Consider the following 15,576-nt stretch of genomic DNA (forward strand, 5'->3'; position numbering starts at 1 on the left):
TTTATTTCAGTAACTGTGCCAACTCTAGGTGTAGGCTGACTGAAGCAAAGGCTAAACCGTTTACCGAGTATATGCGTCAGCTTTTTGTACTGTACTAAAATATTCTGCATTCTGTAGTAAATAAAAATTTTGTTTTAGGATGGCTTTGTGATTACCAAATAGATCTATTCACAGAAAAAATGTTGACATGTGATTGCAGGAAAAGCGCAGGTGTAATAAATAACATTAATAATAACCTCAGTCCGTTTAGGTGAGCCCCTGAAAATGCAAAATGACTTTAGTTCCTTAAATTTGAAAGAGGTACTCTCATGACAACATTTCCCGCAGACTTAAAGTTAATCAAATTTGGAGCACCTATATAGGCTAAAGCACATCACTTATTAATTATGCACATGTTAATGAGCTGCATTGTGTAATGAAGGGAGCGAAATAGGAGCGCGGTAGAAAGAAAAAGAGTAAGGATGGAGGTGGTGAGACAGACAGTCATGGAGAATAGTTTGAGAATACCATGGAATACGAAACAAAGGGAGCAAAAATAAGAGAAGATGTAAGGGCAAAGCTCTAAAGGTAGAACGGAGAATTTGAAAGGGGCAAAGACAGCAGAGAGTTTCCCAGCCCACCCAGCCTTTGTTAACCAGACTCGCCTTCAAAGAGGTTCAAAGAGTCCAGACAGGCTGTTGACATAATAGTTCAGTGTGAGGACAGGAGGTGGACTAAAGGCTCTGTTTATCAGATTTACAATCCATCAGGTGTTTGTAAAATTATCTCACACACACACACGCACGCACACACGGTTGCCATGACGTTCCAGTTAGCAGAGGTTTACCACTCCTGCACTCTGTAGTCTCATGAGAGAGGATATTACAGCTAGTAGAGGTTACCCCCCCCTCCATGAGTCATCCCTGATCCCTGTCTAAATTGTCACTGCTGTGGTTCCTGGCCCAAACACCACACCAGAGAATGGGAAACTCTCAAGGAAGCATTTGAAATATTTAGTGCTTTAAAAAGAAATATGTCTTGTTGAATCTCAATCTCTCCCATATGCTCCTCTCTCCTCTCCCTGCATGTGGGATCCATTCAGAGATCCGGTGCCTCATTTGTAAAAGAAGTGTACTGTGAAATGTAGCCTACACCCTCTGCCGCAATTACAGAATACAGCCGCAGCACAAACTAGACACAAGGGAATGCAGCGACACTGACTGAGAAAAGAAGAAAAGGAGAAAATTGCCAAATTATGGAAGGGAGTGGTGGTGGGACAAAGAGAGAATAGCAGTGAGATAGGGAGTGGGAAAGTGAGGGAGACACATTGAAGACAGAGAAATACAGGGAAATGTGTTGGTGTACTTACACATCGTATTTTGAAAGGTAGAAGCAGTCTGCTTTTGTTTAGTTGTATTATTTATTTTTTGCTTTTAAGTTGGCAGGTGAAGTCAGGATCACAGTAACTCGTATGTAGCGGTGTGTCTGTATCTCTGTCCATGTGGGAATTGTATTGTGAGAATTCAGTGATCCTCCATCATATTTGACATATGTAATTATTTTTGCTGATGTTTCTCAACATTAAGACCACTTGTACTGTATAACCTCTTGCATAATGTCACAAAGAAGATCTTTAGGTCTTTGTTCAAATGTTTTCTCTTTACTGAACACCATTCCAACACATGTCGGTCTTAAAGTTTCAGCTCAGTTTACATCGGAGCAAAACAGGAAGCCTGCATCCTGTTTTATGCTCGTAAGCAACTGTCCTTGCTGCTTTCAATAATGGGAAAGTGTAGGGCTATATGTTGAGTTTCCAAGCCATTCATTAGATTTCTCATGAAATCAGGCCCACTCTTGTACAGTGAAAATCCATATCTCATTCAAAGCTGTAGCAATGTCTCAGCATGAATGTGTAAAGAGAAGTTATGAAACTACATCCATCCCTCTCTGTTTAGGCGTGTGTTTTGCTTGAAAATTACTTTTTTATCTAGGATCACCAGTAGGTCAAGTTTTAACGTATCTAATGAAATACCTCTACATCTACTGCACGGACTGCCATAACATTTTGTACAGACAAATCGCCTGACCTTTCCTTTAGCATCACCATGAGGTTAACATTTGTGTTTTTGAGAGAACTGTCTCCACAACTATGAGATGGCTGCCATTAAATTTGGGACAGACATAAATGTCCCCCTCGGGATGAATTGTAATAGCTTTGCAGATCTCTTAGCAGATGTACTTTGCCAAAATGAACTAATTGAAAAATAGGTCAAATTTGATCATTACTCTTTACCATGTACATATTTTGGCTTGTACCAAGAAAGTATTTTTACCTGGTTGTCCTGTACTGTGTTTGCTGCAGGTTGGGTGTGGATGATCGGTCCTTGGAGCATTCTCTTACCAGGGCAGGATGTGAGGTCCACTGCTTTGATCCCAGTCTGAAGCAGTCTCACCTGCAGCAAGCTGAAATGTGGCTTCATCGGCTCTCTGTAGACTGGAGGGATCCCAACCCGGCCATTGTCGCCCAGCGTCAGTACGCCAACACCAAAAAACTGGCTACCATCCTTAATGACTTTGGACACAGACAGGTAAGAGGTAGAACGTAAGTGGGATTGTACACAACAAGCTTTCTGGCTATAATATAGATTTGTGAATTATTTCATTCACATCATCATAAAATCACCTGGAAAGGGATTTTTCTCTCTGTGTCAGCTAGAGGATTCACTTATATGCTGCATGCATGCAAACACAGGCCACTTCCTTCCTGAGCACCCCAACGTAATACAGCTCATCAGGATCCATTCCTCGATTGTCTGTCTCTGGCTTCAGGTGGCTAAACACCCATGTATAATTTGGTTTTCCTCCTAAATATTATCATGCTGTATGTTGCCTCTTCAAAGCCCCCAGGGATTGTTTTGCCTCATCAGATAGGGATCTGCATACAAGATCAATCATATACATACACACACCAAGCCCACTGATAGCATGCATACTAACTAACACAGGTACAGATCCAGTGGATTGATAATTCAAGGATATAGAAGTCAAACATTTTTTTTTTTTTTTACATAGGTAAGGAAGACACCGCTGAATGACAGACAGGCTTTTTATTCTTCTCATGCCAAGGTAGTACGGTACATGCATAAAGATTGCAGACATAGCATTTATAGTCTGCCAAAATAATGGCTGGATTCCATCAATGCCCCTTTCTATATACAGTAAGTATAGCATCTTGCAGAATATTCTTAAAGCATAAAAAGATGGTGTGTAGAAAAATTAGTGAATTCTGGTGATTATGTCCTGTTATTTGGGATATCAGTGGGCCTACTCTTCCTAGGTTGATACTCCCAGCTGGAGTTGCCAAAGTCAGAAATGTTCAAAACCTCACTTAGCAGCATGGCATTGTGGATATTTATTGCCCCAGAGGTTGGACCCTAATGTTTTTGGTGACCTTTTGTCTAGCACTACCACTAGGTCAAAACTTTTACTTTTAACCAAAAACTTCAAAATCTAATGGGCAGACTGTCATATAATTGAACTTTGTGTTATAATTTCTTATTTCTCAATTTTTCAAAAGGAGCTAAACCTAATTAATTAATCTTTTTTTCTACCTATCCATATAGGAACAGTTAAATCGGCTAATTTACATCAGCTTCTAGGAGCAGAATGCCTGCACTCTGCTCAATGATGCGTTGCCTTAGCTAGTTTAATTTGAGTTTATAATTCCTTTTCTGGAGCCAAAAGCAAAGCTCATAAAAGGGACTTGGAAAGATATTAAGATTATAAACAAATAACTGTTGATGCATGCATGTGTTTGGTGGGTGGGTGGGTGTGTACACCATACTGTTCCATAGATCACAGTATCCACCTGTTTTAAATGCAAAGCCACGCACACGTCCTTGTAATGAGGTTTTAAAGCAAAAACATAATGTGCCGGCGGAGCAAGCTGCAGCAGAACAGTTTCTTCTCAAAGACTCTTGCCCAGCCTCTGTGACAGCAGAAGCAGCAGTAACAAAACAGAGTCACTCGGAAAGGTCAAAACATGGATGCACTGCATTTGTTATCTGTGTTTGTTAAAAACTACACAGATGACTCATTCACTGAGCTCTGGTGACCAGCTGAGATAGCAGACACTGTCACCACAGGGACAAATGTCAGCAACAGAAAGTTACGTCTCATTCATGGAAAGAAACTGCATAATGGACCATTGATCGGTAATTGGATAACACAACAGTATCAGCACTACCCAGCGCACAACAAACAAGCACAACATTCAGAGCTTCCATCTTACAACCTTTTCATTTCATTGAAGGGCGCAGATGTAGCATATTATTTTATACTAATGGATGAGGTTGTTTTATTGGAATCATCTAGCAAGACTGAGAGCAAAGAGCCTGCAGCCATGTTAGAACTTTGTGAGGCTGCACTTAGGCCCAGCAATGCTTTGAAATTAATGCTAACATCGGCATGCTAACATACTCACAATGACAATGTTTCGCAGGTCTAATGCTTACCATGTTCACCATTTTGTCGTAGCATGCTACGAATAGCTCATTATCACTAAACACAATGTACAGTGGCGGCTGATGGAAATGTCATATATTTGGCAGGTCATTAACCAAAGTATTGGATAAATTATAACTTTGGACCTGATGATGGTGCAGGATGAAAAATTAAGGGGTCGCCACTACATGTTACATTTCATCTCAAGGGAAACATAAATGCCTGTACCAAATTTACTATTTTAACTAAGGTGGTGAAAATATCTGTATGTGAGGTTTTAGCAAAGTTGAGCTTCTCTGGAAGTAGGTGATAATATCTAACAAAATGTTTGGATGAATAAGATTGAATACACAAGTGAATATTAAGACAGCTCTTACTGTCTCTGTCATGATGCCTTTGGGAGGCTCTCAAAGCAGTTGTTGAAGTGCTTCCAAAAGCACAGAATAAGTAAGTCTATCAGATGTGTTATTAGATATATTTAATTGTGATCTGTTCTCTTGTGACAGCCTCACTAATTAAAGCACAGAAAACATAATAATAAAGCAAAAACAGTTGAATTATTGTGACAAGAAGACCATTTGTGTGCAACAAAATTTAAAGTAAATGTGAGTCTTGTTAACAGCTAGGATTTGCCTACCATGAAATGAGGAGTTTGGTGTTTTAAGCCCCCAACGTCGCCTTCCAGGCAGTGCTGCCTGGAAGGCACTAGGATTCGGTAATTGTTAGGGTTGTGTAAAGTTATATTCTCAAATCTGCAAACTTGTTTGTTTACAGTGTCAGACTTTTCATCAAAAGCGTCTCTAAATTTAAAATAATTGTCCCAATGTGCTGCTTAATCCTAAAAAATGTAAGTAATTACAATGTGTGTTTTAATCACATACTGTGTGACTCGCTTGGAGGAGAGGAAATATTTGAACATTGGGTATAAATACTGTTTGCAGCAATTTTACATTAATTTTTCAGCAGTGGAGGGCAGGACCTGCTGTGGAGTGTTTAACCCTTGTGTTGTCTTCCCGTCAACCATGAACTTGTCCTTCCAAGCCAAAATTGAAAATTAACATTTTTTTTATGCTTTTCCAATGTTTTTTTTTCTGATTTATTTATCACTTTTTCCATGGTTTTGGTACTTTATATAAAAACCTGAGCTGGTTTAATGATAGATTTCACACTTAGTCTTGGAATTCATGGTCAACAAAGCTCATTTATATCAAATTATACATAAGTTTTTAGTTAAAAAGGCAGAAATTATGAATGATTTTGACTAATAGTTAAGATCAGAGGATGTTGAGTGGATCTCAGATGGGTAGATGTCAAAGTTTAGTCCGGATACGGTTTGGAAACCATTAAAAAAAAAGAATTCAAATGCTATAAGATTAAATAAAACACCCAAAAAATTCTATGAAAGTAATGTTGTATGGAATCCATGTTATTTTTGGGCAATTTGGTTGAAAGAAATCCATATTTCTGATATAAAACACTTGGAAATGGGTCAATTTGACCCGAGGACAACACAAGGGTTAAAATATTCTACAGAGCTATACAGATCAGCTCTATTTGTAGAGAGTGCAATTTAGATTGTGATTTTCAGCAAACAATTACAGCGACAGATGTCTTTTAGCAGTCACATTTTTATATCAGACTGCACAAAAACAATGCTGGAAGTTAAAATTGTGCTCAATGGTTGCTGTCATAAATCAAAGTGATTAAAAATGAGCCAAAACTAAAATCAACAAAACCTTCCATAAAACAAATTATCATTGTTATACTTTGTTTTTTTGTTGTTGTAATAAAGTAAAAGGATCATGGCTTGTCAATAACTGACCGTTATTTAGTTTTGTTAGCTTTGGACAGAGGCTAGCTGTTTCCCCGGTTACAGTCTTTATGCTAAGCTAAGCTAACCAGCTGCTGGCTGAAAAATGTCAAACTGTTCAATTGAAACGTTCCATGTGTGTCAGCCATATGTCTTTAGGTTTTGGCATAAAATAAATCTTACTTTGCTCTCCAACCACCAGGAAACTGGCATCTTCTAAATTCCTTCCAGCATAGTTAAGAACCATTTAGCGTGGCTAACGCTGCACAGCAGTGTAGCACAAGACATCTTTTCTAAGCTCCAACACCATATGGACTTTACTCACACTAGACAGGAGTCTTGCCAGGGCTTGCAACTACTCTTGCGAGGAAGTAGATATTGGCAGCATTGGATCAGGGACCATTGGGGCAGAAAGGCAATTTATGTGAAAAAATAAAAGAGTCAGACAGAGTGAAGCTGAATGAGCTGCTTTAAATGACATCCAATCCCGACAAATGCACAAACACACTTTCCTTAGAGACAAAGTGAACACATCACCTCTTGATGATGCCATATCATTTTCCATCAGGAGGTTTCTGTCCAATTAAGGAACATATCTCTGCTTGTGGGTTTTTTTGGGTCCCACAGGGAGGATGGCAGACATTTGTTCTCCAAAAATTGAGATGAGTTCAGTTCCACTAATGAGGCCTGGGAATTCTGTAGAGTCACCAAAGGCATCCACTGGAGAGGAATTTACATGGACACTTTTATATCTGTGCTGTCAGATGGCACAAGATGATATTCTCAGTTTAGTTGTAGACATGTGAACGTTTCCCACTATCAAAAAAAACCCTGAGCACTATGTCTTTCTTTTAGCTAGTTTCTCATGTTATCTTTAATGTAATAATCCTTGACGCTACAATACCCTGGGCCATTTTCTGATAAATCTTGTAATCTAAATCTCTCCTCCGGTCTTATCGCTACTAATTTAGTGGCTTCATGTTGTACTAGCTGAGAAAATGCTAACTAAGACATTACTGAGCCTAGAGAAATAAAAACACCGTCTCTAACTAGACTTTTAAAGACAAAGGTCAGACAATGGATAATTTTAGCAATCCAGCAGAATTAAGAGGAATCCCAAGATCCTGCGGATGTGCATTCAACTTTGAGCATGCATGAGTCTCCTCATGAATATGACCTAAGGGTGCTATTAACATTCATTTTATGAAGCATTTCCTCTCTGCTTTGACACAGCAAGCCTCGTCAGGCTACTCTCTTACTCAATCCATCATCTCTAGAGCAAGAAAAAAAGGCCACGCTTCACTTACTCCTTCTCCTCTTTTAATAGCTTTTGCGTTCAATAATTCTACAGTTTAGTGTCATTTATTACCTGAAGAAGAAAAACACCCAATCTGTTCTCCCCCTCTTGTTCTAGGTGGATGTACTGAAGGTGGATATGGAGAGTGCAGAGTGGAAGATTTTGGAGAATTTCATCCTGGAAGGAGTTCTGGACTCAGTGGGTCAGCTGTTGTTGGAACTTCACCTGCACTGGGCGGGCTTTGAAGTGGGCGGCGATGACCCATCCGTGGTGCGGTACTGGTTCAGCCTGCTCAAGGAGCTTGAGTATGCCAACTTCCGCCTCTTCCACGTCCACAGCAACCCTGCAAAACCTCATCTCTTTCTGCATAAGAATGTCCTCAATGCTAGCAGTGCTTACACCCTGAGCTGGGTGAACACAGAGTGGAGGCCTTGAGGGAAGCCAGACTGGGTGACTTATCTTGGCTGGAACAGCCTCTGAATGGAAATGTACAAGTTTATGTAACACAGTTTTAAGTCAGAGCACAAATTCTTGCTAGAGCACAGACTGCTCTTATCTGGGCTGACCTTTGTGCAAAGCTGAAATCCTTCCTCCTACTTACCCTCCCGCTCTTCCTCTCCTGGCCTGTAATGGCCTTAGCCGTGTAGAGGGGCAGAGTAATTGCCTGTGTGTTCTACCTCATAGTGGCGATGTTGTTGGCTGCAGGTCAGCATTTGAGACGCAATCACCTGTCATCCCGGTCGGAACTGAGTTTGGCTCACAGCCCACCTTCCCAGATTACAGTAGTGTGCAAAGGCCCACAGCTCTCTCAAGAATATGAATTAAGTACAACTGATACATGGTGTTGAAGGGGGTAAGTATATGAAAGATCCTGCCTCACTGACAGTAAGTGAAAACATGTGGGAGGCGATATGGGCTGCTTAAACAGAAAGAGAATGTGGATAATTAGGATAAAGAGATGGGCTCTGACTAGACAAACAGACGCTTCCCTGAAGTTGAACCCTGATATGATTGTATCTTGAACACAAAACGCGACAATAATGTGTGCTTGTTGGATATTTGGATGAGGATGTGTGGGCAAAAAGACAAAGAAAAGATGAACTCCAATTATTTTTTTTTCTCCATAGTGCAGTTGTTTGGGTTATAATAGAAAACAAAAATTAAGATCCCACACAAAGCAGCATTTTGTGTAACTGTCAGTTATTTTCCTCCTTCAGTTTTCTTTAGGCGTTCAATTGGCCTCAGTCCACTATCTGCTGCACCAGAACTTTTGCAGAAAACAGCACTGGACTGAAACCCTCAAAAATGAATCCACATTCAAAAATGATTCAATTAATGTAATTTGCCAAATATGTCATTGCAGTTTAATAAAGAAAGGAACAAAGAAATATTTCTTCGCATGTTTTTGTGTTGAATAATGGATATAGAAACACTTTCTCCAAAGAACCAGTGCTTCAATTTCTCAGGACGTCAAATTTACAGAATGTTTATTTCCCCAAGGGATGGTTACACAATTGAAAATTAAAGAAATTTTACCAATGATTACAGAGGTATACTCCACAAATCTCAAATTAAAACAAAAAAGATATTTAAAAAATGCCAAGGTTCCCCTCATATATTCCGTTTGCAGTAGAAACTATTTTTAAAAGTATGCTTGTGGCCATCTTTGTACAGATAATACAGACTTTGAACTTTCGTGACAGGATACAAAAATACGCTGCTACAATAAGACTGGATACCAGTCCTGTGGCTTTCACAAAATCCATGGGACAAGCAGTCCCTTTCAGTATCTCTATAGTGGACCTAAGTGGACCTAACTGGTCTCCCCCAACAAAAACACACACCAGAAGAGATCTAGTCCCAGAGTTTGATTTGTCCATCCCAACCGCAGGTAATAACCTTGGAGGTTTCATGCGGATGCCATAGTGCGCTGATGCACACCTTGTCATGAGCCTTGATCCTGTGGTAAAGTTTAGTGGTCTTCCAATCCCAAATGTTCAGCTTTCCATCCGCATCTCCGGACACCACATAGCTGGAAGAAACCAAGAGGTGTGTGTGTGTGTGTGTGGGGGGGGGGGTAGGTAGAGAGAGAAAGAGAGAGAGAGAGAGAGAGAGAGAGAGAGAGAGAGAGAGAGAGAGAGAGAGAGAGAGAGAGAGAACGAGAGAAGGAAAGATTAGCGCTTTGCTAAAAATGACTTCGGTCTCCACTTCACCTGCCAAAAAGTGGGAACCTGAATTTTTGGTATTTAGTCTAGCCAGAAGTTGCAGTGTTGCTATGGATACCAAAAGGAGGTTAGGGCACCTAGGGTGGGCGAGAAACCGTTTTAGCTAAAATTAGGGTGCTGACTATCCCAGTTGGCTCTTGTTGTGGAACTTGTACATTAGATAATATGAATTTGCACAGCTCTTCATCATTTAGAGGGCAGTGGGCGAGCAGAGGTATTCTGCATCTGAATATACCGAGCATCTGTGGAACGCTATCTCACTGTGTGACCACATACTGTTGAACATGGTTTACCACTTTATTTTTTTATTTACTGAAATAAAGTGATTTCTATATTTTGTTTTCTTTAACATTTTCCACACAGGAAGATAGTTGTAACCATATTCTTAAAGAAACAGATGAATCTCTGCTAACTGCATTTCTCTAGCATATTTTCCATCAGTTTCCTTAATCAACTATTATAAACTAAGACAATGTCCGCAGCCTAATACTTCCCTTCATTCATCAGAGTATTGACCAACAAAGGAAATGATTACCTCATGTCTGGGGAGAAGTCCACTTGGCAGGCATAGCCAGCCACCATGTGGCCTTTGAAAACTTTCTTCTTGTTCAGTCTGAAGCGGTTTTGGGCTCCAAAGATCAGAATCTGGTTGTCCATTGACTGGCACGCTAGCCATTTACCTGGGGTTAGAAACCAGCAAACAGCATGAACCTTACAGCTCATCTCAAGTGGTGCTGTGCAGTATTTCACTGTACAACATGTTAAGACAGTATAACAGCAGTTTGTGTTAGCAGTAATCATTTTAAAATGCAAACGGATCTAAGCTTTAAATGTTGTCACAACAAGTTTAAAAGTGCTAGTTTGTCTTATTACCATGCTTCTGTACAGCCAAATGTTTAACAAGCAGCAACTGTGGAATCATGACGCTGCCTGCCACTGATGTTAGTATGCACGAAACCTGGCAGTGTAACAACTCTGATCTACTGCGACATCAATAAGAGTCAAAATATTTTTAACAGGTACATGGCTATTGGTAGAATTATTCCTCAAGGACAGAAATCACACAAGAAACAAAATGTGTAAATTTCACTTTGAATGGATGGCACTCACTTTGAAGGGTATGAACTTATCGTTCTGCTGACGTTAAAATGAAAAGATTTAGGCAATTTAGAAGAAAATAAAAAGAGGCTTTTCATCAGTGACTGCTCAGCTGAGATCTACTTTACAGTGTTTCAGCAACACTACAGCCTCTTCTGATAAGAGGCAGTGCTTCAGTGTCAAAGCATTACACGACTCAGAGCACTTCTAGAAAGGAAACATGACGGGAATTATTGATTTGGTATTAGAGATATAATGTTGGTGTGTGTCCTCTCTTATGTCCTCTAATTATAAAACAAAAAGGCAAAACACACTATTTTCCACTAATGTCAAATGCAATACGTGCAGAATGGAAACAACTTGGCCAATTTCAGCAGCGCACTCTCTGCCTCTTTCATTAAGATAGTAAAAGACGGGGGAGAGGAGAAAATAGGAGAGAGGCTGTGCCAAAAGGGGCTGGTTGCCATTAGGCGTGAGAAAAAACTGAATGGTCTCCCACTGAGAACACATTCATTATTCACACGTTCAAGAGAACACAAACCAGCCTGGCACAAATACAAATATAAAAACTGGCCAAAGCAAAGAAGAGACTAGGGAGAGTAACGGAGAGGATGAAAGGGAGAAATCAAAATAGGTAGAGAGGGAAGGAACAGATGAGAACAGAAGAAGAAAAAGCTGATGGAGTGCAAAGGGATTTGCTAATTTAAATGAAAGCGCTTAATATGAAAGGAATTTGTTCTGGGATTATTTTAGGTGTGCTTAGACTGCTACACGAAACTTGGCCACTGTGTCAGTAAGTGGCTTCAATAAATCTTCCACTCACATCTGTGGACACTCAACAATTCAGCTGTCCAGTGGAATACTTACATATTCAGCTAATATAATCTATAACATTGTCAAAATGTCAAACTATATGTTTAACAACTATTTGAATATAACCCAAAGTAGTACAGTTTTTGTATATTATCTGTGGATCTATAACATTGTCGAAATGTCGAACTATATGTTTAACAACTATTTGAATATAACCCAAAGTAGTACTGTTTTTGTATATTATCTGTGGATGGAGGAGAGCATATACTCATCTCAAGCTCAAACTTTAACGTCAACAGAGAAATGTCTCTAAAATTACGGCAAACCAGCCGTTCTTTTTTGTTACCTAATGCAGCTTCGTTAATGCCTCACTGACATGTCATTCGTTGAAACTGCTTGCTGCTGTGTGCTCGGCAGTTCACTCCCTCACAAAACTGCATTAAGGAGACGTTAAAGTGTTTTAACAGAGCTCAATGGGCCGTTTGTGACAGCTGGCAACCCAAAGCAAACAAACTTGGAGATGGGTCAGGCTTTATACAGTCAATTTCTATCAAAGATGTCATGACCGGGTCACATCCCCACATGAATTTACTTAGAGGACACCGAGCCTGCCTTGTTTTTGTTCTTTTGAGCAATAACCAACACTGGAAGGTATAAACCAACTTCAATCTGCCAATATGGGTTTATGCTCCCCAGAGGCCGATGTACTGTGTGCTTGACTGTGTCTTTGCGAGTGTTTTGCCATGATTAGACTACTCACCGTTGGGAGAGAGTGTCACAGCTGGCATAGAGTGCATACTAGGCTCGGCAATATACTTGAAGTCCACAGGGATGTCCCTGAAAAAGGCAAAAATCACTGTTAGTTAGGGTTGGGAACCAAAACCTGGTTCCAACTACACATGGCGCTCTTTCTGGACTGGACGACGCTGCGCAAAGCGATACATTTTGTTTAGGCAAGAAAAATAAGAGCGGTCAGCACGTGAATCAGTCGTGTGCCATGGAGCGCAGGTTTTCTACCCTACTCCCCTCCCTCCCTCCCCAACCACACACACTTCTCAACTAGACCTGCACAATTGTTCGTTATAAAATCGTGATCTCGATTCACGATTCAATTTTTAAATTATTTTATTTTGTGAGTTTTAAACATTGACTATAAAATGGGTTTTAAAGCGCTCCCAAGCACCGCAATGTTCTCCCTTATCGTCATTGAGGCTTCTATGTTTACAGGCTTGTGGTGATGAGCACTGCAAATTTGTTTTGTTTTGTCATTGTTCATGTGTTCTTTCTTTCTATGCTAAAAAAAACCCTCCTGTTAGTACCATAGAAATAAAATGGAGCAGCCTTGAAGGAAAAACAAAAGTTGTAGTATGTTTAATCATTGCTTATGCCATCTCAAAAAAGCTTGTTACTGAAGAGAAAACGGTGAAAAACCAGGCAGTATTACAGCTACAGTACGTAAATAACGAAATGCAATCTGAAAGGAGCTGTGATGCACAGCCAACTGTACCGCCATCCAATTATATAATAACCCCCCCCCCCCCAACTTTTCTTTAATGCTCTGCTATGTTTAGATAGGAAACTTGGCTTGTTGATCTTAAGTGCTCTGCAAAAGATCATTCACATCTACAACACTGTGTGTGTGTGTGTGTGTGTGTGTGTGTGTGTGTGTGGTGGTGTGGTGTGGTGTGGTGTGGTGTGTGTGTGTGTGTGTGTGTGTGTGTGTGTGTGTGTGTGTGTGTGTACGCATCTGGATGACAGTATACCAATTTCTTTTCTATGTACGCAACTGACCTGCTGTGACACTTCACTTAGTGAATAAGTGGAACTAATGTGCCTTTCTGCCTTAAACTGTGTATGTTTTGACTTGCATCAAGTGCCCGGTTGTCATCTTGCCATCTGCTTAAACTAAAGCAATGTCCCTGTCTGAGATGAGTACTAGCTGGAGTAAAGTGATTGCACCATGTTCGAGCAAGACCAAAAATGGGCCTGAAGAACTAAAGACCAGAGTTAAACGAGAAACGCAAACTCTTGTACACGTAAATCTCAATTTTTGCACACAAACACAGCCAGACATTAAAGGGGCGCCTTGTTTTGTCGGAGCCAATGTCTGCAGACACACCAAGCTAAACACAAGATAAAGCCAGAGAATCTCTTCCTCCGAGCTGCAGAAATAACCAATGTGAATGTTCTGTTGTTTGAAGAGCAACGGAAGAGGGAGAAATGAAAACATACGCCAAACAATCTATACACTGGGAATATTCATCATGAATTATAGATGATTGATTGTTGTTTACGGTGTTTCACGTCGATCAAGATAGGGGGCAATGACTAAAACAGCATTGTTGTATTTTTAATATGAGAACTTTACTTTGTCAGGCATAATAACTGCAGGGAGGTTGAGGTTACGTTTTGTAATCAGCCTGCAGGAAAAATATCAAGACAAAAATGAGAAAGTCTGAGCTTCTCTTAAGAGGGAAATGAAACAGACCATCTTTGTTTGTTTTGGAACTAATGTAAAAAGAGGGTTTCACAAAACATAATTACTATTGAGAAAAGAGTGAATTAACTTTCTTAAGATTGCCACATTTCTGCTTTGGTATAGCCATTGCTAATGGGCAAATATTTACATAATGTTAAATTTGGGTTGGCAAGGAGCTTTGAAATAATAAAAAAAAAAGGTCAGGACCACGACAAAAGTCATTATGGAGGGAAATTGAGTCCTTGTATGACATAGCAGCAATGTCCTTTGCTCTGTCTTTGCAATTTTTCATCTTTTTTCCTCAATCCATCGTCCCAAATGTCCCTCCAAGCTCCCAGTTTCATCACTCTCTGAGCGATGTCTTTGTGATCAAGAGCTAATTCTCCTTTTTGGCACAGTGCAGCACATTTCATATTGATTGTAATCACATACACCAACTCTCCGCTCCCTGATGATAAATCTCTGCTACAGAAAACCCATGAAAACTTGTTGAGGATGTGGGTGAAAATGAGGATTGAATTTGAATTCCGAGTAGGTGTTTGCACAGTGACGCGTATGACTTTGTAAGACGGAGATTTGCTGCCTCGCAATCTTATCTAAGCATCTGGCGTCTCCTCACTCTGCCCCTCTCTGCCAGTCTCCGCTTCTATTCTGGAGATATGAGACTGTTCTGGTATTAAGCCTAAGGCTGCTATGTAGCAGCTCTCACAAGGCGGGTTAACTAGAGCCGAGAGCCAGGTGGTATCCGTGGGAGAAAGAGGGACATTAAAGCCACTCTTTGGCCAAGCATTCCACTTGCCTGTTTGCTCCCACGCTGCACAAAAAAAGCTCATGGAAGACCCCTCTTAAAGAGGCGTACATAGTAGACTCTTGGGATATTGTTCTTTTGCTAAATGTCGTTCTGTCAACATTTTATTCTGTCCTTCAACTCATCTCCTTAAAAAAAACATGTTTTCACTTGTTAATCCCCATCTTAAAACACCCTTGAGAAAAAAATGGTGAGCTGAGAAGATCTGCCAAGACTGAGAAAATAAAACATGGTCGTCTTCAGGGTGGGAAATTAACTTTTTTGACCAATGCCCAATTTTACTAGCCACTTATATATTTTTTACCAGCCACTTTTTCCGGAATTCAAAATTGTAAAAGAAAGTGCACTAGCATATTTTGCTTCAGTACATTATTATGTATTATTAATACATATTCTATTAATATAAGCAAATAAAAAGTGATCTGAAAAAAATTAAAGCCTTTATTGCCACACTCTGCTTCTGGGGTCCCATCTTTTTATGGCAGTGCACTTGATATGAGACTTGAATGACTCGTGGTCTTTTATTGCCTCTAATTTAAGGTTAGTTGTTCCTCTAACCAACAA

General features: G+C 40.0%; 2 protein-coding genes across 2 annotated transcripts in view; one reads left to right on the forward strand and one right to left on the reverse strand.

Moving 5' to 3' along the window:
* The window catches only part of mettl24 (methyltransferase like 24), a 29,898-nt gene extending 20,929 nt beyond the window's left edge, over positions 1–8,969 (forward strand). Inside the window, exons 4-5 of the mRNA XM_032542814.1 lie at positions 2,342–2,567; positions 7,707–8,969. Of these exons, the coding sequence (XP_032398705.1) occupies positions 2,342–2,567; positions 7,707–8,024 (544 nt within the window). The 3' untranslated portion in view covers positions 8,025–8,969. The remainder of the gene's footprint in view (positions 1–2,341; positions 2,568–7,706) is intronic.
* Positions 8,970–9,061: 92 nt separating this feature from the next.
* The window catches only part of cdc40 (cell division cycle 40 homolog (S. cerevisiae)), an 18,399-nt gene continuing 11,884 nt past the window's right edge, over positions 9,062–15,576 (reverse strand). The window contains exons 13-15 of the mRNA XM_032542811.1: positions 12,486–12,562; positions 10,350–10,494; positions 9,062–9,621 (exon numbers count right to left, since the gene is read on the reverse strand). Coding sequence (XP_032398702.1) covers positions 9,444–9,621; positions 10,350–10,494; positions 12,486–12,562 — 400 coding nt within the window. The 3' untranslated portion in view covers positions 9,062–9,443. The remainder of the gene's footprint in view (positions 9,622–10,349; positions 10,495–12,485; positions 12,563–15,576) is intronic.

This window comes from Etheostoma spectabile, chromosome 18, assembly GCF_008692095.1.
Source record: "Etheostoma spectabile isolate EspeVRDwgs_2016 chromosome 18, UIUC_Espe_1.0, whole genome shotgun sequence".
Lineage (NCBI taxonomy): Eukaryota > Metazoa > Chordata > Actinopteri > Perciformes > Percidae > Etheostoma > Etheostoma spectabile.